Source organism: Rhinolophus sinicus, chromosome 16 (assembly GCF_057876585.1).
Source record: "Rhinolophus sinicus isolate RSI-liver-muscle chromosome 16, RSI-T2T, whole genome shotgun sequence".
NCBI classification, from domain to species: Eukaryota; Metazoa; Chordata; class Mammalia; order Chiroptera; family Rhinolophidae; genus Rhinolophus; species Rhinolophus sinicus.
Genome location: NC_142516.1, coordinates 51,154,070 through 51,178,925, shown reverse-complemented (window position 1 = coordinate 51,178,925; position 24,856 = coordinate 51,154,070). Strand labels below are relative to the sequence as shown.

General features: G+C 36.3%; 1 protein-coding gene and 1 long non-coding RNA gene across 8 annotated transcripts in view; one reads left to right on the top strand and one right to left on the bottom strand.

The window, feature by feature from the left end:
* Positions 1-8,653: 8,653 nt before the first annotated feature.
* On the bottom strand, positions 8,654-11,245 carry LOC148755001 (uncharacterized). Its single transcript, XR_016019451.1, has 2 exons — positions 10,993-11,245; positions 8,654-10,756 (listed from the first exon to the last, which is right to left on the bottom strand). It is a non-coding gene; the product is annotated as an uncharacterized LOC148755001 (long non-coding RNA).
* Positions 11,246-11,295: 50 nt separating this feature from the next.
* RFX3 (regulatory factor X3) overlaps positions 11,296-24,856 on the top strand; it is a 265,759-nt gene continuing 252,198 nt past the window's right edge. For 3 of the 7 annotated variants that reach the window (XM_019730013.3, XM_074330488.2, XM_074330486.2), the window contains exon 1: positions 11,296-11,549. Coding sequence is in view for 3 of the 7 variants with exons in the window: in XM_074330490.2 (XP_074186591.1) it covers positions 12,797-12,818 (22 nt within the window). In the remaining 4 variants the exon portion in view is untranslated. Of the gene's footprint in view, positions 11,550-11,600; positions 11,936-12,078; positions 12,819-24,856 lie in introns of those variants that run through there. The other 4 variants (XM_074330487.2, XM_074330490.2, XM_074330485.2 and 1 more) reach the window with 4 other exon arrangements.

Here is a 24,856-nt window from a genome sequence, read left to right as displayed (position 1 = left end):
AAAAGATGTGAAAGACCTGTATACTAAAAACTAAAAAAAAAAAAAAATTACTGTGAGAAATTCAAGACATAAACAAAAGGGTAGATTTAGCTTTTTCATGGATCAGAAGACTCTATACTATTAAAATGTCAATTCTCACCAAAATGAGCTATAGACCCAAAACAATACCAGTTCTAATTCCAGCAAGCCTTTTTGTAAAATATTGACAATTCTAAAATTCATATGAAAATACAAAGGACCTAGAGTATCCAAAACAACTTTGAAAAAAAAGAACAGAAATGGAGGGTTAATACTACCTGATCTCAAAATTTATTATAAAGTTACTCTAATCAAGATAATGTGGTTTTGGGGTATTGATAGACAAACATACCGATGGAACAACGGAATAGAGAATCCTCAAATAGACGCACACATGTATGAACAACTGATTTTTGACAAAGTAAGAAAGGCAATTTGGTGGAGGATAGTCTTTTTTCTTTTTTTGTATTTGTAATGTTTTTTTTTTTTAATTAAATTTACTGGGGTGACAATGGTTAGTGAAATTACACAGGCTTCAAGTGTACAATTCTGTAATACTTAATTCCGTAATACATCATCTATATATCACATTGTGTGCTCACCACCCAGAGTCAAGTCTCTATCACTGTATATTTGACCCACTTTTCCCTCTTCTACAACTCCCTCCCCCCTTACTCTCTGGTAACAACTAAATTGTTGTCTGTGTCTGGAGAAAAGGATAGTCTTTTTAACAAAAGGTACTGGAAGAATTGGATATCTGTATGGAAAGTTGTGAACCTCAACCCTTATCTCAAATCCTACACAAAAATTAATTCAAATGTCTCATAAACCTAAACTTAAGAGCTAAAACAATAAAAATTTGTTAAGCATATAGAGGAGAAAAATCAAATGACCTTGGGTTAGGCAAAGACTTCTTAGATAAAACAAAAATGTCACAAAGCATAAAATACAATTTTGATAGATTAGACTTCATCAAATATAAAATCTTTTGCTCTTTGAAAGATACCTTCAAGGAAATGAAAATGTAAGCCATGCACTGGGAGAAATACTTGGAAAATATGTATCTGACAAAGGATGCGTATCTAAACTATGTTAAGGATTCTTGTAACTCAATAAGAAGGAAAACAACTCAAAAATGGATAAAATATGAACAGATATTTCACAAAAGTAGATATATTAATGGACAGTAAGTGCATGAAAAGATGCTCAACATTATTAGACATTTGGGAACTACAAATTAAAACTACAATGAGCTAGTATTACACATCCATTAGAACAGCTAAGAGGTATTTTAATCCTTGCCAAAAAGATTGACAAGGATGTGGATCAACTATAACTCCCATACGTTTCTGATGGGAATACAAAATGATACAGGCACGTAGGAAAGCATTCCAGCAGTTTCTTACAAAGCTAAACATACACTTACCATATGACACAGAAATTTCACTCCTGGGTATCTACAGAGTGAATTGAAAACATGCATCTACAAGAACACATATACAAACACTCATAGCAATATTATTTATAATAAAAAAAATTGAAAACAAATTGTGGCATATCCATATAATGGAACACTATTCACCAATAAAAATAAATGCATTATTGATATACACAACATGGATGAATCTCAAAAATATCCTGCCAAGTAAAAGAAGACATACCAAAACAAACAAAAAACAAAAAATACTTTAAATATTGTATGTTTCCATGTATATGACATTCTAGTAAAAGGAAAAATACGGTGACAGCAGATCAAAGTTTTCCTGGGGCCTGGGGTAGGGGCGACGTAGGGGATGAGAGAGCCCCAAGGGGATTTTTGATGGTGATACAAACATGTAATAACTTGATTGTGATGATGGTCAAATGACTGCATATATTGCTAAAACTTATCTAATTGTATACTTAATACAGGTGAATTATACTCTGTATGAATTATACCTCAAAAAAGCTGTTTTTAAAAAGAAATATACACTTATTTCTACCCCAAGATGGCATAATACTGATTACAACTGTACTTTTCAAGTGTCTGTTAGCTGGAAAATGTCTCAGGAGTAGAAATAAAAACCCACAGTAGGTATAGGGATAGCTTCATTTCAAAATCCCATCCTAATAAGGCTATTCTTGAGGATCAGTACTATTTATTGCCTGAGAGCAAATTGTGCGAGACTTCATAATAGGTCCTTCACCTTCTGTGTTCTGCCTTCAGAACTTCTTACTGCAAGTGGATAAATGGATCCCTTATTTATTGCCTTATTTCTTTATAATAGAATTATAATGTGTTAATATCGTCTGAGTAGATCCAATGGCTTTTCTGAAGCCTTTTAAGAGGACAGATGTGAAGGGAATAGAACAATATCCACTGGTCCAGATTTATCCTCTTACCAAACATTAAAGAAAAAAAAATCAAGATGCCTTTACAATTCTTTTTCCTCTAGTTGCTATAAGAGAGGGGTTAACAAAGCCTAGTAAGACTCTTAAAGCTCTCCTGCTGTAAATGGAGTGCAACAGAGACTGTCACCATACGGACTGACTCCTGATTGAGAGCAGTCTTTCTTCAGAGAAATCTGACAATTAAGTGCCGAAGTTGCCCCTGGATTGTACCAAAGATTATCCCCAGCTGGGGTTCTGAGGACTCTGGCAGAATATGGCAAAGGGGAAGCCCATTTGTGGCACAGATCTAAAACACCTTCCTGCCCTATGGGGTTATCACAGCCATATAACTAGGAAGTGAATGCATTTCAGACTTACAGAGCTTCACTAGAGACTCCAAAGTAAAGTTTTAAAAAAATTGATGAGAAACATTGTGAGTAAACTGTGGCAAATTTTAGGCTAAAATAAGCCATGAAAATAAGATTGTAGGTATGTAGAAAACTTTGCCAAAGTTTTTCATTTTGGTTGCTTTTCATCTCTTGATGACTGTAGCACTATTCCAAATTCAAGTAAGATTCACTTCTTTAGGCTGTAGCTCGCAAAAATAACCATATTCTCAATATAGCAGATGGTTGGGTATAGGATTAGAGACTAGAGGGAGGTGGCTTGACATAGTGGTTCAGAGGACAGATTCTGGAGTCAGATTCTCTTAGTCTGGTTTCAAGTCTAAACTCCACAAGTATGTTGTTTAGGAAAACCTATTTAATATCTCTGTGTCTGTGTCCTTATGGAGGATAACAACTATATATATATATATATATATATATATATATATATATATATATATATATATATGTGTGTGTGTGTGTGTGTGTGTGTGTGTGTGTGTGTTATAAGATTAAGTGAAATAATACACATGTAAGACGGAGAACAGTACATAGCTCATGGAAAAGGATTCATTTCTGCTGACAGAAAACAAGATTGCTTTTTTCTAGTGTAACCATAGATGGTGAAGGGCAGTATAGCAGCCTCACAATTACTAGGGACTTAGTGTCCTGTTATGTTGCTCTGTGTGTTTAACTCGGTCCAAGTTTATGGCGTCCTTGTTCTAAACAACAGGTTGGTGCTTTGTTATGGCAGCCCTAGCAAAGTAATATAGTTTGTGATCTTATTTGATGTCATTAAAGTCCCCAAAAGAAACAGAGGGCACAAGAAGGAGGGCACTTTGAAGAGAGTTCAAGTACAAAGGACCTGTTTACTAAGATAAGGGTGTATTGGAATGAAAAAGAATCATGCATTGTCCCTGGGAAGCAGTGGAGGAGTTACCACCCCTAAACCCAAAGGTAAGAGGGGAAAAAGGCTTTATCAGCATCTTCAGTGAAGGGATACAGGAATGTTGAAGCCACTTTGCAGGGAGAGAAATTGGGTAATAAATACCCTGACCTCGCTCTCCCAGCTCCCCACCTCCAATCTCCTGCCAGTGCTGCCCACTGATGAAAATCACCTGGCTACCAGAAAGTATGGGAATGCAACGATGAGGTCCATGAAGACCACCCTTCTAGGAAAGAGAGTGAAGAAGAGTAGAGAGTGAGCGAATCTGGAGAAACAAGATATCTAGCACAGGGAGGAACTTTGACTTTAGTTCTTTCGTTATCTTCCTCTCTTGCTTATTTCCCACCTGGTCTGCCCCGCCGCACATGAGCCCATAACTACTATAGCATATATATAGCAGGTCCTCAATAAATATCTGGGATTAAAGTATTTTTCATGCTTAGTAACTTTCAAGTCCTGTCAATATTTTCTTTCTACTAGTTTTTAGAATATATCCGCTGACTATTATAGCCTTATAGTTTTAGTTCAAGTTTTAACTATACCTTGCCTGTAGGACTATTATTTTCCAAATGGTTTCTTGTTGGTTCATTCTCCACAAATGAAACAAACAAGTAAATCAACCAATGAAACCACAATACTTAAAAAAAAGACCACAGTAACTATCTCAGTTGATTTTGATTACATTTCTCCTTCTCTCCCCCTTTATAAGCTTCATTATAGTTGACATCAGACTAAGACTGGATATTTAAGGTTCCTGTCAACTTCCTTTCCAAAAGTGTTACAACTTCCAGCCTACCTTACCTGTTTCTGACAGGTAAGCATTTTATCTTTTGAAGTCTACAATACATTTTTAGGACAGTTCTTTCCCAAAAATGATTGCCAAATACAGTAATGTGGTTTTTTTCAAGACGTGCAAATAAATTGTAATGTTTTGATTATACAACTAAGTTAAAAATATTTTTATAACTTACTTATATTGGATATTTCCTTAGTTTACTCTCAGCAGTGGGAATGCCTACCTCAGATAAAGCTCCATTTTAGATCCACTTATTTATGTATCATTCAGCTCTGCAATCTCTGTAGCTGGTTCCTTAGGTGACATATTTTTCGGCTTTTCTAGAAACATAGTCCTTTGTATTACATTGTTGGGATACTGAATCAGTACTGACTCGAAAGAAAACGACATGGTTATTTTATATGATTTTATTGTTTTTGATTTGAGCAAGAATTTAATCTTAAAAAATTATTCATTTTCAAGGATAGGTTTATTTAACCCTGTGAAAAGTCCCTTGTCGGAGACTTTTATGTATCTTTTTAAATTATTCACATAACATTTCTTGTCTTTCATCATTAGTGTTCTTCCTTTAGGGTTATTTCTTCTGGGTGAAGAATATCACATTTAAAAGAAGTCTGTAATTATTGTGTCACACACTTGAAACTACAAATAGAGTATCCTTATAATTAAATTCAGTTGTCTTTATTTTTTTAATAATGTGTGATTTTATAATGATGTAAAGATTGTAGTGCAAAGTTAGGGTGCTCAGTTCAAGAGCACTTAAGTCATCGTCTTAGAAAATAATTTTTCTTGAATCTTTATTGTTACCTAGAGAGTTTACATGACTTTCTCTTGATTATTAGTTTTTTTTCTAATCTTTGTAAAGCCAGTATCCAAAGTTAACTATAATTTTGTTATCTTAGTGTATTTCTGTATTTTCTAGTTAACATCCCCCCCTCCCTAAAAGAAGGAAAAACAAACTAGGACAAATTGTGTTAAATTCAGTTTCCCTACTATATTTTAAGGCCATTTTATTCATCAAGCAGTATGTTCAGGACTTCCATGTTTCTCAAGGTCTTCTGAAAATGTTGGGGATCTCAAAAAAAGTTGACTTCAAAATATGAAAAGTGCAAATCAAAATGAACAAATAATTAGATGTCTATAAAACTTACCATTATACCATTTATAAATTCTTAGCTATGTTGTTTAATGTGCTATATGGGTGCATTTTAATATGTTTGATTTGATATGGGACTGGAGGTATCCAAAACCAAGTTCTAATCAGTACTTTCACATTAAGCCAGATCTATGCAAGTTTTAACAATGACTTTAATCTCTTTTATCAAAGAAAGCACTCAGTAAAATTTCACAGCACTTGGAGACAAATTTTTTAAACATTCCACTGTACAAGGTATATTTTTGTGTTTCTTGTCCCTAAAAATAAGTTATTAAGCAAAAAAAAAACCACAAAAATTTTGGAAAGATATTCCATGCACATAAATTCTCACTTTTCACAACAAACAAAAATAGGCATCAGAAGAGACAAATTTATGGAATTTGAATCAGTGATTTTTATTTTTTCTTTATTAGTAGCTGAGGTAAGTTGATAAAAATATTTAGAAGGGTAAAAAAATTCAGTTATATGCTTTAACAATGGATATTAGTCAAAAACAATTTAAATGTAGGCTTTATAATGTATTGTGATGGTGGGGGGAGGGAGGATAAGATGTATGTATTCCAGTGGGAATATACTTTTAATATGTTTAAAATAGGAATAATGGCCCGACAGGAACTTGGGAGATGTTTTTTCCAGACTGTACATTAAAGGGGGAAAAAAAGTAAAGAGAGAGAGTCAACTTAAGAATTTCTTTGGCAGTTGAAGACTATGGCTCAAATAAAATCATTTTTGATAAATATTTTTGATATTAATTGAATAAAAATAAAAAACTTTTCAGCACATATTGACATTAATTGCTGACTAAATTATAGGAGTTAACCTCTAATAGAGTTCAAGTTCATTGCCTTGTAAAAGTCTACTTGGGGTTCACAAAATTCTTAAGAAATGAAATGCTGGTAGAAGTATCTATTAACTTTATTTATATTAGTATTTCCTCCACCAAAAAAACCCTCCTAATTTCACAGAAGTATTACATAAACATATGTTTAGCATTTTGAAACAATTCACTGATGTGCCATCTCTGAAAATTCATGAAAATTACAATTGTAGAATTGAGATCATTCAAGTCTTTTAATCCTTAATTTATAAATATTTCCTTCCACCTCCAATCTTAACTGTTACTTAGAGAGTTTAACTGTCACTTAGAGAGTTTAACTGTCACTTAGAGAGTTTACATAACTTTCTCAACCTGGTCAGAGTCAGCATCAAAATCTCTCAAGTACTCCTAATGTTACCTCTGAAGAAAGTTATTCTCTATAATCATCTAGAGTTCACTCAAAGCAATTTCTTTAGTTTCTAGATGTATTCAGGATTAGAAAGTAGGACTCATTTCTTTGAGCAGCAAATCAACATTACCTACCGTATGGTCACACTTGACACATATTTGAAAATTTATCAAGGATAATCTTACTACCTATTACTTATCGTCTTTCTGTGCTGGGGTAAAAATATAATTCCAAGTTATATATAAGGATGGACATACTTAGGAAGGCTGAGTAAATAGTTGGTTTGTATTACTTAAATAAAACACAATTAGAAAGACAAATCTACGAAAAAAAACAAAAACAAAAAACAAAACCTATAATGTTTTCAAAACCAAAACATTCTTTGGGTGGGTATGGGTAAAGTTGGGTGTGCTCCAGAGAAGAGTGGCAAATTATGTATAGTTTGAATTACCTTGGCCTCTATCACTCCCTATTATTATTGACAATTATCATATATCCACAGAATTTCAGATCTACTGCATTTAGTAATCCAGTAGTCTAATTCCTCAGTGCTCTGCATATCTTAAGTAGTCAATAAATAATGGTTGAAATGAAACCATTCATTTCACTAGAACTAAAACTCTAGGTGTCTCTTAATTTAAGAAAATTGTGTATTATAATGAAGTATAAAATTTTTAAGTAGATGTGACTTCTGCTTTATAATAAGGATTCCCCACAAATTCAGTGGTAAGCTGCCACAGACCAATACATTAATTTTCAAAACTCTCATACATACAATTTTTTGGAAGTGAACCATCACATATCAGTATTTTATCTTTTCATAGACAGCTTTTCCTTCTACAAGCATTAATGTCAGTCCTTGAATATTCAGTAGATATCAACAGGAGAAAATAACCTAATAGATAATATTGAAAAGGAAAGTTCCCCATGAGAATGTACTAATTTATAAAGTATATAATCTATACCTAAATAATCAGGGCTTTGTATTTTTCAAAAGGTTCAGATACAAATCTGTTAACTGTCTAATATCTCTGAGCTGAGAACAAAAACAATCCAAGTTCAAAGGACGTAACATTTTAAATTCACAGATATTGACTTTGAGCATTTTAGAGACAGGAACTATGTCTGGCCCATTTTAGGTACTCAACAAATAATTACTGCATTGACAGTTTATTGACTTTGTCAAGAACTGCTAAGATAGGGGGCCGGCCTGGTAGCTCAGGCGGTTAGAGCTCCATGCTCCTAACTCCGAAGGCTGCTGGTTCGATTCCCAGTGGGCTCTCAACCACAAGGTTGTCAGTTCAATTCCTCAACTCCTGCAAGGGATGGCAGGCAGCGCCCCCTGCAACTAAGATTGAACACAGCGCCTTGAGCTGAGCTGCCGCTGAGCTCCCGGATGGCTCAGTTGGGCAAAGGATGGTGGGCTGTGCCCCCTGCAACTAGAAAATGGCAACTGGACCTGGAGCTGAGCTGCGCCCTCCACAACTAAGATTGAAAGGACAACAACTTGAAGCTGAATGACACCCTCCACAACTAAGATTGAAAGGACAACAACTTGACTTGGAAAAAAGAAGTCCTGGAAGTACACACTGTTCCCCAATAAAGTCCTGTTCCCCTTCCCAATAAAAAAAAAAATAAAAAAATCTTTAAAAAAAAAAAAACAGAACTGTTAAGATACTTTTTGGTTAGATACCTTTTCTCATTGAGCCCAGTGTGTAATGCACTATAACAGTTAATAAATGGTAGACAATGCTCTTTTCTGTGACTTAACAAATAATTTATTTCTGAAATATATATACAGCATATATGAAGATGCGACTATACAGCTTAAAAATGACCAAAAAGGAGATCTAATCAGAACTGACTATAGGCAAACAGATTTCTAGGTCCTTTCAAAATTAGTTATATAGCAGAAAACAATACATGCATATATATAATCCAACATGTTTTTGAATCTATAGCTTGAACTGGTGGCTTATTTGATTCAGTGTGGTAGTAACATTGAAAAATTCATATTAATCTCACTCTGGTTAGAAGTTCTAAATCTGAACTTTTAAATAACTTACTTAAGGAAATTTATTCCTAAGGAAAAAGCCAAATCAGAAAGTAGGTTAAAAAAAAGTCTCTAAGCAGCTTAAAACTGATATTACAATGTCCTTGAACAAAAGTCGCAAACTTTTTCTAAAGGAGAGTTCCTCAAAGTACCTGTTTATACTCTTGAGACAGTTTTGCTCAAGCTTCATTATGTGGTTTTCTTTCCTGTAGATTACAAGCAGTAAATTAAAAGGGTGGGGAGGATAACAGAACTATGTTCACTGACAGCAGTTAAGAAGCAACAGCTGACAGTGAGGGAAGGGACAGCCTAACCACAACAGACAATAGAACTAAAAAAGCAAAGCTATTCTGAGCTGTGTAGTGTGAGCAAACACTTTTGTACGCCATTATAGGAATATAATAAAACGAATATTCATAATGACTACCAGTTTTCATACAGCTGGAATGCATACCTTATTTCCCATGGGTATGTTGCAATTTTTATTCTAAATTTGAAGAATTGAACTGCTGTTGGTCACATTATCATTTGTCTCAGACTAGAAGGGCTACTAGTACCGTGGTGAGTCATACAACCTTTCAGCTTTAGCACTGTGCTCACCACTGTTCACTATTACATTGTAACACATTATAAGAACCTCTATAACTCATTATAAGATTACCAAAGGCAACATCACTTTTTAAAATCTATTAAATTGATTCCAAACTACCCTTCCCTAATATCCCATGACACAGAGCCCTAAGAGAAAATCACTGACTTTTAAGACTTTGTGCCTGTGTTCTCTAAAATATGATGTACCTAATAGTGTTGGGTATTAAATGAGATAACGTATGTAAAACACTGGGGCAGTGTAAGACCTTAGTAACGGTCGCTATTATTTTAGCACTGTGAATTTATGTAGGCCCAAACCCCTTATTTTGCAGGTGCAAAAATTAAGCCTCAAGAATAGGACGGACTTCCTATGGCTCTACTTCTAAGGTTATTGTCTTGGATAAGCAGCTTAGCTGCATATGTTGGGGGTTTGGGGTACTGGCTGGGCCTGGGGGCATGTGCCTGCAGGAGTCCTGTCTGCAGAGAACTGGACGACTATTTTTGAACCGTTAAGTATCAGAGGCTGTGCAATACCAAGGGCCAGCGGTTCGAGACGGCCAGTAGTGTGGTAACAACATCCATTACAGAAGGAAGCCTGTTCGTCTGTCTCAATACAGCAGGTTGTCAAGTAACCGGGGCATAGGGCCAGGAAAGCAATAGAATAGGGGGTTGAGCTCAAATGCCGGTTCGGTCAACTTTAAAGAGGGACGAGCACTTTACTTAAGGGCTGAAGATAGCGGGGAACTAGAAACTAACTGGGTGCTACCTCGGAAGGTGTCAGCTACCCCACCCCTCAACGCCTTTCACGGAGGTGGACCACATCTTCCCGGCAGGGCCGTTTTTCGCTGCTTACTAGCACCTACTCCCCGCCCAGTTAGTACGGAGTGATAACCTCGCTTTACGTTCTGGAACCAGGGCCGGATGAATTCGGACCTTCCCCTCTGCGCGCCACGCAGCGGCAGGTCCGCGGGAGGCCGGCGCGCTGCCCACACGCGCGGCTCATCTGCTCTAAGATGGCGACGATGGCCGCACGCTCACGCCTCGCCGCCCGCTCTCCTCGGAATTTTGGCCTCAGGAGGCGGGAGCGGGCCAAGGCGCAGAAAGCAGGAGGGCGAAAACGGCTCGGACCCTCCAGTGCAGCGCAGGCTACGGAGCCCTAACGGGCCAAGGCATGCTATAAACGAGGAGGATACAACTAGGAACACCGTCGTAGCCTGAGAAACGAAGGGGGAGGAAGCAAAAAAAAAAAAAAAAAAAAGAAAAAGGAAAAAAAAATAAATAAAAAGCGGCGGCACATCCGGGACCCTCCGCTAGCCCCGCCCCGGAAGTGACACTTTAGGCAGGGGGGAGGGCGCACTTGAAAGTGGGCTCTTCCCCAGCTGTTGCTGGTCTGTCCAGAAAAGCGTTTGGAATCGACCCCACCACCTTCCTTCCATGGGTTAGCCCTTACCTTCTCGCGACTCGGGGTCTCCTTTGCTAAACGCTGACTGCTGGGACTGGCAGCTCTCGGTTCACAAAACGTACCCCTCGCACCACGCCCCTAAACTCCCCGTCCAGCCTGGCCAACGCATGTAATAGCGAACCTTTGAGAGGACTGGGGTGACCCTAGCTCCTGCCAAACCTGTGAGCTTCTATTCGGAGGCCTTACTCTGAACCCCGGCCTTGTGCCCCCACCAGCCCGGGATCTGGGGTTGTCAGTCATGGCGCTGAGCCCGCCCCTTCCGGCGACTCTCGGGGCCCGCCTCCTCCCCTTTTCCCTCCCCCACCCCTCCCCTTGCGAGTGTCTCCCTCTCCCTTTCGCTCTCTCTCTCCCTCTCTCTCTCTTTTGTGAGTTATAGCAACCGTTGCCTTGTGAATCAAGCGCCATAGTCACCGTAGTCCTGGCGACTGTTACCCATCAACAACAACTACTCCTCTCCTCCTCCTCCTCCTCCTCTTCCTCCTCCTCCTCCCCACCACCACCATCTCCATCACCCACCAACAACACCACAATAATCCACAGCCAAGGTGAATATTCTTCGGTCTCTACATGTGTGTGGGAGCGTGTGGATGCGTGTGAACGCGTGTGTCCGTGCGTGTGTGTGTCCGTGTGCGCGAGCCGACTGTGGCTGTGCTGGGGTCTCACTCCTGACACCGGGGGCTGCCGCTGCGGCGCCGCAGCCGAGGGGCTCCGTCCCCCGGGCTTGTTTACAATGGACCGTGCGCGCCGCGGCTGGGTCGGGGGTGTGGGCGCCGCGCAGCCCGCCCGCCGGCCGGCCCGGGCCCTGTGCGGCCGCGCTTCAGGGATGGAGCGGGAGCGCTGGGGGCTGCGCGATGAGCGGGAGAGGGAGCCACAGTTTTCCGTTGCGGATGGTGGAGCTCTCCCCTAGGTCTGATCTGAAGAAGAGAGTCAGGTGAAGAGAGAAGGGTTTTTTCCTTTAATTTAATTCTTTTTCAAAGCTGCTTGTTTCCTGCTTCTTTCAAAACCGAAATAGACAACAATGTGCGGGGGGGGGGGTACCCAAGAGATGGTGTTTTGTTGTTGTTGTTCACTTGTGGGGCCTTGTTAAGGGTTTTGTTATTTTTATCCTCGTACAACGGTGAACTTTTCCCACCGCCTGTTCCCTTTATTTTTGCCTTGTGCTAAATGGGCTGCTTTTTTTTTTTTTTTTTTTTAACCATCATCAGCTGCACGGATTTCTTTTTTCTTTTAAAACTGTTTTCTTTGTGCTGCAAACAGTCTTAATATCCATTCAGCACTCTCCCCCCACCCTTTCTTCTCCCCCCACACCGCTTGCACACTGAAACCCGGGGCCTCTACGCTGGACTCGGCTGTACTGGAAAGATTTTTTTCTTTAAAGTCTCTCTCCTCTCTTTTTTTGGTGTGTGTGTGTGTGTGTGTGTGTGTGTGTGTGCGTGTGCGCGCGCGCTTGTGATTTAAACCGGATGCAGGGCATCAGTGCTACTTGGGTTTGTAGTTATTGACAGTGCTTTATCCTTCATGAGGAGATGGGAGGGGTGGTAGTGAGGTTCCATTTCACTTTGATGAACCTCCTTCCCCACAGTGGAGTGTTCACAATTTTCATTGTGGTTGTAAGACTTTGTGTGTGATAAACAGGGAAAGGACATGAGGAAGCTTTGTGAGAACTCAGTTTACAATGTTATTTGTGACAGTTATGGTACTTTAAAGAGTTTTTTTTTTCTCTCTTCATCTTTTCCTCTGTTCGCTTTTCTTTGAGAGTTGCAATTGAAGTCAAGTTGTTCATAAAGAATGTATGAAGCTTCTCAACTTGAAACGTGTGTATATTTCACTTTCTTTATGGTTGTTAAGATCTAGGCATGTGTGTACTTAACATACTCTTCTTTATTTTTGGTTTTCTTTGGGCAGTGACTTAAACCTGGTGAGTGGAGAGAACTTTCTCCTTTTTAAGTCTCTTAAAAAAAAAAAAATCTATTTTTTTCTCTGTAGATTTGAATACTTATCAGTCTTCAAGTAGTATGGCTGTTGGTGAGGGGTAACGCAGTTTTCCAGATCCTGTAAATGTATTCATTTTTCCGCCTAACGTTTAATTAATAGATTATTATGAGTAAAGAGTTTTGATAATGAATGTGTGCTAAAACAAATATACTATTGTATTTGCACATACTGAAGTTTCCAATTTGGAATTTTAAAATACTTATTTAAATAATCTTCTTTCTAACAGTAAACATATTGATTTACCTGACAGAGCACTGTGAATAATGTAACAGTATTAATTATTCTTGAGATTGTCAAAGAGTAGGTTGGGTAATTGGAATACTATTAAGGCCAATACTTTGTAAAATAAGAGTTGTTTTTGGTTTTTTTCTTTATTAACTCTCCCTTTTTCAATACATTTTCTTGTGATTGCTATTTTAAATGAGGATGATAGTTTTGAAAGAAGTCTTTCTCAGAGCATATGAATTCCTTTATATTCACCCCCTCCCCAACTTGGCTTCCATGCAAATCTCATACTAACTTGTTATTTTTTTTTTTTCTTCTGTTCAGATAAGTGTCAAATGCCTGAACTCTTTTGGATGGTGAAGCTCCTGAGTCCTATAAACTCTCTCTGAAGTTAATAGGAGTTTTACTGTCTTGAGACAGTTTCAGACCTTATGCCATTTACATAATGGGTTTTCAGCTGAATAGATTATATGCTATAATGTTATGGTTTACTATTTTTATTTGATTTGCAGTGTCCAAGAACTTTTTTGAGGCATTTCACTCATGAACATGACCTCAGATTCAATAATTTAGACTTTCATTCACAAGTTGATTTGAAAGCAGAACTTAATTTGAATTCTATTATCCTTTTTTAAAAGCATATAGGTGATATAAAAGTTGCCGTTAGAGATGCTTTGGTCTCAAGTATGTCAATGTCATTCATATGGATTGAGAAAATAACCAGAAATATTAGCAAATTATAATTTTTTAAAGTTTAACAGAAGGGTAAATAGCACTTCATTTATTCTTTCTGTGGTATTTTTCCTGTAAGGGAGTGTATTGTGTATTGCTATTCTTCTGTGTTCTCACTTTTTAGACTACTAGAAATCTCTGAAAGTGAATGACCACGGTTTAAAACTAAAACTGTTAAATAGGAGTCACTTGTAGCTTGTTTTCAGCAGCTGAATATCTGTGATACGTTGTATCGTCATAATGCCTATCTCAGTCTTTTAGATTATTTTGCCTATGAATTGAATTAACCAGTATCGGCATATTTTTGTAGTATATTTATGTGTGTAATATAGTAAACTAAAATGCATTTCTAAAATGCATCCATAATTTTTCATTATATGGGGTAGTTATACCTAATTTAAAAACTAATATATTATTCTTCAATATTCAAATAGTCTTGTACTTTACTTACTCAAATAAAACGTTTATAATTTATAAGTTTAATATACTTTAACCCTAACCAACTTTTTTTTACCCTAAACCCTAAATTTTTTACCATTAAACATTAACAATTAAAAATGAATAAATCCTAAATCAAGATAGAGTCAATGTATTATTTAAATAATGATATTTCTTACTTTTTGGCAACATATTTCATCATTCTTGAGAAAGTTGATGTGTGTGCTTTCCTTTAACTTCAAACTTAAGAAATCAGTAGGTGCGGTATGATTTTGCTTTTCAAATTTTTAAGCGTGTTTGTGTATTTTTGTGTGTGTGTTTAAAAGAGTGGATGTAGCATCAGATGTGTGGGAAGAGTTTTAAAAAACACTTTTCTGAACAAATAGGAATGGTACTTTGTTCGTGTTATTATAGTGGGACTATGTTACAAGAAATGAGAATACCAAAGAAGGAAATTTTTAAATTAAGAAGTCTTCAGAGAAGTAAACCTTTACATTATAGAGTGTCTGTTGGTTTTTTTGTTTTTCTTTTTTGTTTTTATGTTGCGCATTAGCTGAAAAATCTTCTATTTCGACTTAAACTTAAAAAATAAATAATTTCCTTAATGAAACCATTTGCCTTAACTCTGGTATAAATTCCCAGTGGCCATCAAAAACCAGATTTTAAATTCTTCTCTGTTCACAGGTGCATAGTGTTCCTACATTTTGGAAATCCCAGATTAAGTGGATTTGACTAAATCCAGTTTATTAGGGACAGATGGCTGCTTTAAACAGGTGTCACTTTCATTTCTAGTGCATTGTGTTGGGACTTCCAGTGGTTCACAAAAGGGTTGTCTAAAGCAGGTGGCATCCTTTGCTTTTGTCCTCAGTAAAATATACTTTTGGAGTTATTTTCCTAGGAAGTTTTTTTTTTCGTTTTTTTGGTTTGTTTGTTTGTTTTAGTAAAAGTTTTGAACTATTCACATTAAGAGTTGTAACAACATAATTTTTATTTCTGAATATTATTATATTTTCAAGTTATGTATAAGTTGCAGATCCTTTTCACAAAACACTTAAAAATTCTGAAAGTTATGGTAAATTCCCTTTGAATTCAGAAAAAGTACTCAGGGACATTTTGTATAACAAGTCAAATGTATCTGAAGCAAAAGCCAAGGCAGTTTTGAATAAAGTAAAATTTGGTTAACACGACAAGTTAACTTTGCCATCCCCTACTTAAAGAGTTTTTTCTTTTTCTTTTTGGACAGCATTATTTTAATTTGAATGATAAACGTTGGAAACTCGTGTTTTTGTTGCTTCATTATTTTAAGTATTTTAAAACAAACATTTTCCTCATCCACTTGTTACTATAGTTTTTAGTGCTCTTTTTAAGTGAAAATTGTTTTTAAGCATCAATGTTTAAAAATATGTAATGGAGTAGTAAATAAAAGAGTATCAACTTATTGATATCCAAAGTTCCTTTTTACTCTGATTCTATCCTTTTTTTTTTTTTTTTTTTTGTGGGAATTTTATACATCTTATAACAGATGCACCAGAGGGTGCTGTGCTGTTTGCAACACGAGATTACTATCACTAAGAATGTGAACTGATTAGAACTTTTATTTAAAGAAAAAAAATTATTTATGTGTACTCAAGCATATAATTGCCTTATTTCTATGGATTTTAAATTTAACATATTGTCTTAATTTGCAGTTGTATATCAGAGCCTGTCTTTCTCTGTGTTAATATATGTTAGCACAACATAAAACAGTTTCAAGATTAATATCTTTGGTGTAGTCTGAATGTCAGCGTTAGTCCTATAGGCATATATGTACATTGATCATCTTATGCAGGTATTTCAGTCTCCAGCTCAAAAATTTTGTTTAACTTGAGAATCTCATACTATTTTGGCAGCATGGCATTGTATTCCATAAATTTGGTATTACTGGCACACATCAATACGTTGTACATTCTTATAACATTTTTATATGCCGTCATTAATGATATCCTTTTTTATGTATAATCTAAAAATAGCTCTCTCAAAAGTATAAATGACAATAATTTATCAGGTTAATTAAATCAACAATAATAATATTAAACATTGTCTGGAGATGTCAGTCCCCACTTCATGCTGTTGAAGTAGTCTGGTTTAAATTTTTAATTAGGCTTTATTATCTGAAACGTTTCAGATTCCCTGCCTTACTCTGTGCCATACTGAACTGGAAGTGATCATATATTGTTTTCTCTATCTGAATATTTGTTCAATAAGAGTTTTTTCTTAAAAACTATTGAACTTTTGTGCTCTTCTTGCATCATTGATTTTCTTCCCTCAGCAATATATACTCTAAAAGACATATACTCAAAACAGTTGTAGTTAGTATCTTCCTCAAGTAGCTTAGAAAGATATAGTTGCATCATATAAACTTTTTTCTCCAGGTAATAGTTTTATCTATACTGTTATCTCATGTTTAACTACAATCAGCAAAATGTGATAATTTTAAACGTACCTTTATAAGGCATAGTACTTAATTGTGGTGAAATGCCACAAAGAATCCAAAACATCAACAGAGAATAATAATATTTTTAAATACTAGTCTTGATAAAATAAGTCAGGCATTTGTCTTTTAAAATGTGGTCCTACAGTTTACCAGTTATTTTTATGCCACTAAGAGTTTTAAAGTATGTAACATTGTTTCAAAACTTGTGTATTTGAAGGTTTTATATTTTATATCAAAGTACAAGATGTACTTAATAAAAACAAATTGGTTAAAAACTGAAATATATGTAAAGTATCAAATAGGTATATGTTTTGTTCTGTAAATAGATCAATGGAAAAAGTATATTGGTTAAAGACCTTTGGAGTCAGATTTCGTTCAGTTAATCTTATTAACAATGGGATCTTGGATAAGTTATTTATCTTCATTTAGCCTGACTTTTCTCATCTGAAAAGTAGGATCAGTCTTACCTGCTTTATGGGGTTCTGTGATGATCAAAGGGGATAATTCATGTGCTTTACTTATTAGTATTTGACATAGAGTACATGCTCAATTCTTGTTGGCTGTTATTATTAGGGAATACTAGAAGACACCCATTCTAATCTTTTTGCCATTTAAGAATCCTTTTAATATGCTCCTGACCATCATTTCCTTCCCTATGGGCCCTAATTTTTGAAAGACTTTGCCTACTAATCTATACTCATTAAACAATTATTCCCTCCTCCCTCCTTTTAAAAATAAATCAAAACACAAGCTATCAACCATACACTGAATTAATAGGATACTAGCCCAAAGTTATATTTTCATTTTATTTTGCAGACTTATTATAATGGATTTCTTTTAATCTATTTGGATAACTCTCCTGTTCCAGTGATCTTAGACTGAAAACTAATGATGTAACATTTCATAAACTCTTACAACTTGCCATTGTCCGTTTCACTGTCCAATATATTTTTCCTTTACGCGTCTGTTACACATGAATTCATTTGAAAACATTTTGAGCCTTATTTATAAGCTTTATACACAACGTAGTCATTAATATGTAATGATAATAAATAGTTGTGTAAAGATGAACTCATCAAGCAGTTCTACCATTTTATAATGCATTGCTTACAATTCTTTTACTAAGGGTAGAAAAATGTGAGTTGACCACTTGTGTATCTGTAGCAATAAGTACTTTGGGAATAATTTGCCAGTCCTAATCTTGAGGTATAAAGTAACCTTGGAACATCATGCAGAAAAACATTTAACATGAAATTGTAGAGAAAAAATGTCAACTGGCACCGTTTCTTTGGATATTAAAGATGTTTAAAGAAACTAGTTGACTGCTATGTATAAAGTTGTTATTTAGTAATTTCCATATTTATTTTTTCTAAGTATTTTGATTAAGAGTGGAATTTTTTTCTCACTTTTGAGTAATATAAAATAGCCTTAATCTTTCTCAAACTGGAAATGTGATTTATACATTCCAATTGAAAATTTACCTGGTAGTGTGTGTCATCTTTTTTGTTGAAGCATTGTATATTGTACAGGCTTTTCCCCTGCCTCCCTCATCTTACCCACTCCCATCCTCCCCAGTCTTGTTAAGTGTTTAATTAATTATATGACTCCTTTTACATCATGTTTATGGATAATTAACCTCAACATATAAAGTGGGCAGACTCAGCTGAGCTACCTCCTCTGCTTCCTTTCTCCAATGAATTTGACAGACATTTTTAAACGGATTTTTGGAAAAAGGCTAGGAAATGTGAACTTAGATAGTAAGGTAATATATCATTACCATTTTCAGTCATCTATTATTTCCTTATAATTTCTATACATCCAACTGCCCCCTTGAACAAATACATATCCTTGTTCACTAATGGTGTAACCTGAGCATGATTTTGCTTCAGAAGGCTCCTTTCCTAGTCCTGGCTATGTTACGTCTCCAAGGTTAAATCTAGTCTAGTCCAAAAATACTGTGTGTGCACAATCATCTATGTTTGTGTATTGCTGACTCTGAACTCCTGGATTCTTCTTTCTCACTCCTTTTATGAGAAACTGTAACACCCAGTCAGTACTGCTTGCTTTGTTTTATGGTACCTGGTCAAGACGGCCAGAGCCTCCTGCTGCTTCCTGCTTAGGCAGAAGTGGGCAAGGGCTAATTGGAGCTGAGTGCAGGGTGAACTAAGTGAGGCAGCTGGCCTGAAAATAAAAGTACATTGGTGGGTGAGAGGAAACAGATATATTGAGAGGTTATGTGGAAAGAGAGAGAGTGACTAGGCTGAGAAATAAAGGTCTTTAAAAGTGCCAGCCAAAGGAAGAGTGAAGAGAAAAGTGTCTGTTCTGGTACTCAGTCTGTTGTCACTCACTGCAAAACCTTAGACTAGCCACTTAAACGCTCTAGGTCTCGGTTTCTCCAGCTGTAAAATGAAACAATAGGGTGAGATGATCTTTAAAGCCCTTTCTAGCACTAATAGTCTATGATTCCATGGCTAGATTGGCAGCAGGAAACATGCCAATAACATGGATCCCGGAATTGGTGTTTTCTTTGCAAATGGACTCAAAGGCTATTGTTTCTCCTGAGAAGAACAGCAAAGAAAGAAAACCCAGAGCCCTGGTCCGGCATAATGGCCATACCTGTGGCAGAGTCTCAGAAGGTTCCACCATTTCAGTGTTTCCCTTAGGGAGCAGTGGCCAAGTGCCCTGATCTCCTCACCTACACAGGGCTTCGCTGAGTCTCACAGCTTGAGCTCCTGACGAGCCAGCTCCTTTGTGTCTGTGTGCCAGACAAGTGTCTGACAGTTGGGGCTCTTGCCTGTTGCTCACCAATAAGACAGCTAAAACAGGATATAATTTCTCAAGTATGTGGATCGGCAATGAGAGAGAGAGAGAGAGAGAGAAAGGGAGAGGGATTTTCAAGCTCCCTCATCAGAAGCAATACAAATTAATTTATGTTTATTTATCTCATTTTTCAACATTCCTTCACCAGTTATTAGAATGTCGACTTTTTTCTTCCTTTCATTTCTATTCAGCTGGTTTTGGAAAGAACTAAAGTCCTGTCAAAGTTCTGAGGGCTTTTGGAATACTTTGAGACCCTGCTCTGGGAAGTGCTGCCATCATCCACACTAGTATTCTTTTGTATTTTTTCATTGGTCATAGTTACTGCTTTTCATTTTTCCTGAATAATGTTTATACTTGGATAAGCATTCTTTTTATTAAGGTTTGGTAGCAGAAAAATTATTGTGTCTTTTGGTTAAGAGGTTTGCATTTCATAAAATTTTATTTCAATGTTAATTTGGCAAGTAGACTTACCAAGGTTTTAAGAGCATTTCACACTATGAAAGGGAGTATTTTTGCATTAGTTCAAGATAAGTCTTATGTTTTGCTATGTCTCACCTCTTTTACTAATCTAATAAGGAGTGTATGAAAGATTAATAGATTGTAAATGTTCTTAACATTATTTTTTTAATGATTATTTTTCAGTTAGGAAGAAGTATGAGGTGTGATCAAACAATATGGTGAATGTTTAAATAAAAAAAATTTATTACAGTAAAAGACATATTGCCATTAATCCCCCTCAAAATACTCTTCCTCACTTCAAACACACTTATCCCATCGTTCTTGCCACTTTCTAAAGCAGTTCTGGAAGTCCTGTTTCATTAGTGTCTTTAGTTGTGCTGTCGTGGCTGCCTCCATGTCCTGAATCGATTCAAAACAATTACCTTTCATGGTCATTTTGACTTTGGGGAAAAGCCAGCAGTCACGTGGTGCCAGATCCAGTGAATAAGGACACATGGTAATGTTTTTATTTGACAGAAATTGCCGTACCAGAGGTGATTTGTCATGATGGAGGATAAAACCGTTTGCCCATTTCATGTTAATGTGTTGTTCGTGATGCATGATTTACAGCACACTTTAAAACACACCTTTTCTCAACCATAGCTCACACCCGACTGACTGCACTGAAGAAGTTGGAACTTGTCACACTATTACTAAGGTTTGATGCACCACTTCACGTATTGAAGATCCCTGCTTTTCACTTGAATGGCACTGGGCAGCAGCATTCACCATATTTTTTTTTATCACAATGGAGAGGCTCTGTGTCACACATCGCTTCTGGTACGGCAGTGTCTGTCAAATAAAAACATTATGGTGTGTCCTCCTCCACCTTATTCACCGGATCTGGCACCATGTGACTCTGGCTTTCCCAAAAGTCAAAATGACCACGAAAAGTACACATTTTGAACTGATTCAGGACATGGAGGCAGCCACGACAGCACAACTAAAGACACAGAAGAGGACTTCCAGAACTGTTTCAGAAAGTGGCAAGAATGATTGGATAAGTGTGTTTGAAGCAAGGGAAATATGTTGAGGGGGATTAATGACAATGTATCTTTTACTGTAATAAATTTTTAAATTTAAACATTCACCATATTTTTTGATAACCCCTCGTAGATACATATAGAAGCCATATCCCATTTCCATTGTTAAATACCAGTGCATTGTGTATTCTACCCACGTGGTTTTCTTTCTTTTTTTAAAAAAAAATTTTATTGGGGAAGGGAACAGGACTTTATTGGGGAATAGTGTGTACTTCCAGGCTTTTTTTTCCAAGTCAAGTTGTTGTCCTTTCAATCTTAGTTGTGGAGGGTGCCGTTCAGCTTCAAGTTGTTTTCCTTTCAGTCTTAGTTGTGGAGGGTGCAGCTCAGCTCCAGGTCCAGTTGCCGTTTTTCTAGTTGCAGGGGGCACAGCCCACCATCCCTTGTGGAAGTTGAACCGGCAACCTTGTGGTTGAGAGGGCGCACTCCAACCAACTGAGCCATCCGGGAACTTAGTGGCAGCTCAAGCTCAAGGTGCCGTGTTCAATCTTAGTTGCAGGGGGTGCTGCCCACCATCCCTTGTGGGACTCGAGGAGTTGAACTGGCAACCTTGTGGTTGAGAGCCCACTGGCCCATGTGGGAATCGAACTGGCAGCCTTCGGAGTTAGGAGCACGGAGCTCTAACTGATTGAGCCACTGGGCTGGCCCCCAACTTCGTTTTCTTGAACTGTGATGTTTTGGTGTGGGCAGGAGCTGAGGTGGAGATTGAGGACATGGGGAATGGGAGAGAGAAGTGACTAATGTGATCAGTGTTTCTCCCAGATCGCTTTCCTTTCCTGTTGTACTATTGTGCAGAGTACATATGCTTTTGTGAGGATAGGCATCTCACGACTTTATATTTGTGATTCCTTGTCTCCTACAGACTGACTGTATCTGTATGTATATCCCTTAGTTCACTAGTGGATGTGGAATAATATCCATCTAAGGAACTTATATTGTGGTTTAGTCATGCACAGCTTTAGAAAGGGAAGAATAAAAGAAAGTAGTGAGAAAATCTAGTTTGTGTGCCCAATGACAGAAATAATGCCTTAAGATGCCTTAAGTCCACCTCTCTACGTTTTGCTTTGGGTAGATTGTTTTGTGGATATATTTTTTTGCAATAGAACTTAAGTTTTTCCCCTGCTCCTATTTAGGCTGACAGTTTAAAGACCCAAAGAGTATAATCTGTCATATCAGGCTTTCACTGATTGGTATCTGATTATATCTGATGACAGTCTCGCAGATGAGTTTTAATGAAGTGTGAGCATAATGGTCATTAATAAAAAACACACAAAAAGATACTGTTAGTGATCTCAAAATCACCTTTACCATTTAAATTTATAATATGTATTTTGATGTTCCATGAAAAACACTCAACTTGAAAAATGGACACACAGACACCAGATAAAGTTAGATTCTTTATTTTATAACATGATCATATTGCATGTTTCTAAAGGACATTTTAAAATACTTTGTTCAAAAACTCACATTGTATTATGAGGGTATAGTACTTATATTAAGAACAATGGAATTTAGCTTAGATATTATGTTTTGTGTGAAGACCTTTAGAAAATCATTTTGATGAATGTTGCGCTTGGTGCTTTTGAACTTCTATCAATACCATTTTTGCTCACTGGTTTTTATATTATACACATCTTGTAACAGTATTAGAAACCACTTGAGTGCTGTTTTCTTGAAGCAAAGAAAATTAGGGGAAATGTTGGACTTAAATTCTTTTAATGATCTTTGTGTGATTTAGGGAACAAATTTGAATATTACCTCACATTATATGATAATTTTTAGAGGCTACTTTGAGTTAATACAGGCCATGAATACTGAAGTTGAATTAAATTATAGTTAAAGACAAAAATTGTAATTCATTCCAATTATAGTAGATTAAGATCTGTTCATTTATTTTTAGAAGTCTGTGGAGTTTTGAAATTTAAAACCTTTTAAATAATATTGAATGACTAGAGCTGTATAATAGATGTGGATTTGTGTTTCAGCAAAGGTTTGAGAAGCATATGGCTTGGAAGTGAGGTGGGATTTTATTTGTGAAATCAGGAGGCAATGTATTTTAATATTTTGATTGGGTTAGTCTTACTTGATCATTTATTGGGATTGTCAGAAATGCAAGTGACCATGGATTGAAGATGTGGCTAAAAATAATTTGTTAGAGGAAGTCATTGTAGTTAGTGATCATGATACTTCACTTACGTCCAGTCCTGCTGCCCTTCATAAACTTTAAAGTAAAAGCTTCTTTCTTTCTTACAAGCCTTTCTGTTATATTGTGTTTTTGTTCATTTACATTGCTGTCTGAAATTTCCCAAATCCTACAGCACGGTCTTGTGTGATGCAGTGTGAGCTTTGGGAGTTCTAGTTTACCTATTGGTTTACAAACCCCTATGCCCAGGACAACAGCTTACTTAATCTAAAGGAATGGGGTAAGAATGAGGATAAATCTGGGCAGGATCATATAATTGGAAAAACTAGAGTATGAATAATGATTAGTACAATTTGGAGAAAAAGGTCATTTTAGGTGCTATATGTATAAGAAACGCAGTTTGCTATGTTCAGCATATCTACTAATATTACCATTACTACTATTAACAACATTATTTCTAATTTCATTCCAGAACATTCTATCAGAGGCCTAAAAGACAATGGGTATGTTAGTCTGTATAGCTTGTAGTTTTACAATATTGTCCTTTATCTTTTACTTTTGACTGAGGAGTAAAGGATCTTTATCTGTGTATTTAGTACCAATTCTATTCTGGTAAATTTAGGAGTCCTGAAACTACTCAGATTTCTATTGGGTTCTAAGGAACATTTTTTTGGGGTGTTGGGCGGGGAAAGGAGAGGAATGAGGTATTAGATACAAAATAATATATTCCCAGTTATGCGGGCATGGGAAGGGGGAGGTTCAAATTGTAGAAGGCTACAAAAATGACAGATGTTTGGAAATCAATAAAGATAAAAAGAAGGGTAGAAAGAGATGTTGAAAATGCAATTAGATAAAATGCAGTTAGTGGAGAATTTTGAAATAAAGATAAAACTAAGGGAAATGGATAAATCAAAGTATGAATGGTGAAATAATTTGTTGAATGGTCTTTTTTTTTTTTTTTTTTTTTTTGCCTTTTTAACTAATAGGAAGCTGAGGAACAGATTGTACTTAAGTTTATAGGCACCACATGTGTTTTTTTATTTGTTGAAAATACAGTAAGATCTGGGACCTTTGATTGTCATTGTGTGGGATTTCATTATTACTTAATGTTTTGTATAGAAAAGTAGTAAATTGAGCTGTTACATCAGAGTTTTCTTGTAATTTTTTATTATTACAAAGTTATATAATATAATATTAGTATACAAAATATGCAAAATTAATATAGTCACTTGGGGATCTGATTATCTTAGATGATATCTAAAGCAGTTTATATTTGGGAAGCCAATATATAGTGGAAAACTGTGTACCATAAATGTATATATTCTTAAAACTTTAATATTTTGGAACTTTTATAACTTACCTTGAAGTAGCGAGAATAGTGTAATGAATCCCCATGTCGCTATCACACAGATTTAACAATCAGTACCTTCTATTGTTCTTAAGGCTACATAATTTGAAATATTTGTTTATTGAAATAAACTTGAATCC